Below are 2,505 nucleotides of genomic sequence, written 5' to 3' on the forward strand. Positions count from 1 at the left end.
TATTAGACATCATATGTTAAACAACATATCCTACTAAGGAAAACATTATATACCTGACCAGAAAGACTACCAAAACTGCTCAGCCTCACCATCTTGAAAAATAAATAAAATGGAATGCTGTTTTGTAACTCACCCTATTTATCCCACTTTAAAATGAGATTTCTGTAGCAGATGTGGATTTTTCTAACTGGGAATTAAAGCCTTGCAGATGAGCCCTGTGCTTTTGGCATCTTGGCTCACAACACTTTCCCCATATAATCCCTACTTTTAGGCTTAGTCTAAACAACTCTCCAGAAGTTCTCTCTGTTTCTCTACAATTCTTCTTTCTTTCCTTCCATTTCTTTATAGGATGCACAATGGAGTCAAAAAACTGTGCTCTGTATCATCAACTTTGCAGCCTTAACCATCTCTCATGACTATTTCCTCATCTGGAGAACAGAAGAAAGATTTACATTTAAAAGGATAAACATAAAAACCCAAATATACCTTGAGGTTATTTGTTTATATTTTGTTTTGGTACTGAGTATCAAACCCAGGGTCATGTACAAGTGAACACTTAACCACTGCACTAATACTCAGATTTAGCTTGCATTTTAAAAGTATGTAGACCTGATTTTGCAAAAGTAAATCCATTCTCAAGTATCCATAAGACTAAGTCATGGTCCAATAAAGTTCACAGTACTATTACAGGTGTGAGGCTAAAAATCTAGAACAAAAGTCATTTATTCTTTACAAGATTGAATAATTCTGGAAATTTTTACTTTACCACACCACAATTTTTATCATCACTATATGTCTTTCAATACAGTAATAGGAAATAAAAAAAAACCTTAAAATAGGACATGGATCAACAAAATTATGTCAGAAATTCAATAAAACTAACTTGCTAAGCATCCAAACCATCAGGTTTTCTTGAATGGAGAAGACATATAAGAAAAAATAACAGATAGTGTTACTTACAGATAAGAAACACATTAGCCCAGTATCTCCATCTGGTGGATGGAGCCATATTTAGATGAAGGATGGGTCTCAAATCCAAGAATAAGTTCTACTGGTTACGTTGCATTATTTTATTAGAAATATTCAGATATTTCATTAGAAATCCTACCCAGGCTGTAGGATAAAAGATGAAGAAAAGGGAAGAACAACAGAAGGAAGGTAATCAGGAATAACAAGAAGTAGAAAAAAAGATCCAGCAATGGATACTGGAACCAAGGCATTCCCTGTGGTTCAGCTCAGCTTGTTATCCTCTTCAGGGTTCTCTTCAAAGCAAGTTTGACATCCTTGTTCCTGAGGCTATAAATGAGGGGGTTTAACATGGGCACCACAAGAGTGTAAAACACAGAGAAAAATTTCCCTTGGCCCACAGACCCAGAAGATGATGGCTTAATATGAGTGAGCAGCCCAGATCCGTAAAAGAAGCCAACAGTTACTATGTGAGAGCCACAGGTGCTCATGGCCTTGGACCAACCCTTACCTGAGGACATATGAAGGATATTATAAAGGATCAAACCATACGAAATTAAGATAATGAGGCTGGATACAATGACAACAGTTGCCACAACAACAGAACTTACAAGCTCATTGGAGTATGTATCACTGCAGGAGAGATGAAGAAGGGGGAAGATATCACACATGTAATGATTGATGATATTGGAATCACAAAAGCTGAGCCTGATCATGCACCCTGTGTGCACCATGGCACCAGCAAACCCCATCAAGTAAGAACCCAACATCAGCAGAGAACAGACCCTAGAGGACATGACCACTCTGTACAGCAGAGGCTGACAGATGGCCACATAGCGATCATAGGCCATGGCTGTCAGCACATAGCACTCTGAGTGGACAAAAAAGCAGAAGAAAAATAGCTGAGTCATGCATCCTGCAAAGGAGATGATGTTCCTCTCTGAAACAAAGCCCATCAACATTTTGGGGGTGAAGACAAATGAATAACAGAAATCAATGAAGGACAAATTGAAAAGGAAAAAGTACATGGGAGTGTGAAGGTGTGAATTCAGGAAAATTAGATTAATTAAGCTCATGTTTCCCACCACAGTGACAGTATAGTTCACCAAGAACAGGAAGAACAGGGGCAGCTGCAGCTCAGGTTGGTCTGTTAATCCCATAAGGATGAACTCTGTCACAGAGGAGTCATTTTCCATAGCCATTGCTTCTGGAGTAGGATCCAGAGAGGCAGGAGTAGAAGATGCTGTTAACAATGAATTTCAAATCCTTGACCCCAGAAGGAGAGCAGGAGCTGCTGGTTTCCATGTTCAAGGTTGTCTGAAGACACACAACAAGACCTTCAAAGAGCAAGACTTCCTATGTTGATCCTTGAGAAGTTTCCATTTCCCTCCTGGTTCTCCCACCCATGATGTTTCTCTGTCCAAGAATAATGCTGGCTGATCTCCCAGCATCTTCTCTCCTCAGTCTACTCTAAGAATTAGGAATGAAAAGAGATAAAAGTAGGTGGTGTTCCAGAATCTGTGACTTATATAGATTTAG

The 2,505-nt window shown here is 39.0% G+C and overlaps 1 protein-coding gene across 1 annotated transcript; it reads right to left on the reverse strand.

Annotated features, from left to right (window-relative positions):
• Window positions 1–1,235: 1,235 nt before the first annotated feature.
• Window positions 1,236–2,168, reverse strand: LOC101959777 (olfactory receptor 8C8). The gene has a single exon (XM_005339512.1). The coding sequence runs from the start codon at window positions 2,166–2,168 to the stop codon at window positions 1,236–1,238; it is 933 nt and encodes a 310-aa protein (XP_005339569.1).
• Window positions 2,169–2,505: the final 337 nt, after the last annotated feature.

The sequence above is a fragment of the Ictidomys tridecemlineatus genome, chromosome 4, assembly GCF_052094955.1.
Source record: "Ictidomys tridecemlineatus isolate mIctTri1 chromosome 4, mIctTri1.hap1, whole genome shotgun sequence".
Lineage (NCBI taxonomy): Eukaryota > Metazoa > Chordata > Mammalia > Rodentia > Sciuridae > Ictidomys > Ictidomys tridecemlineatus.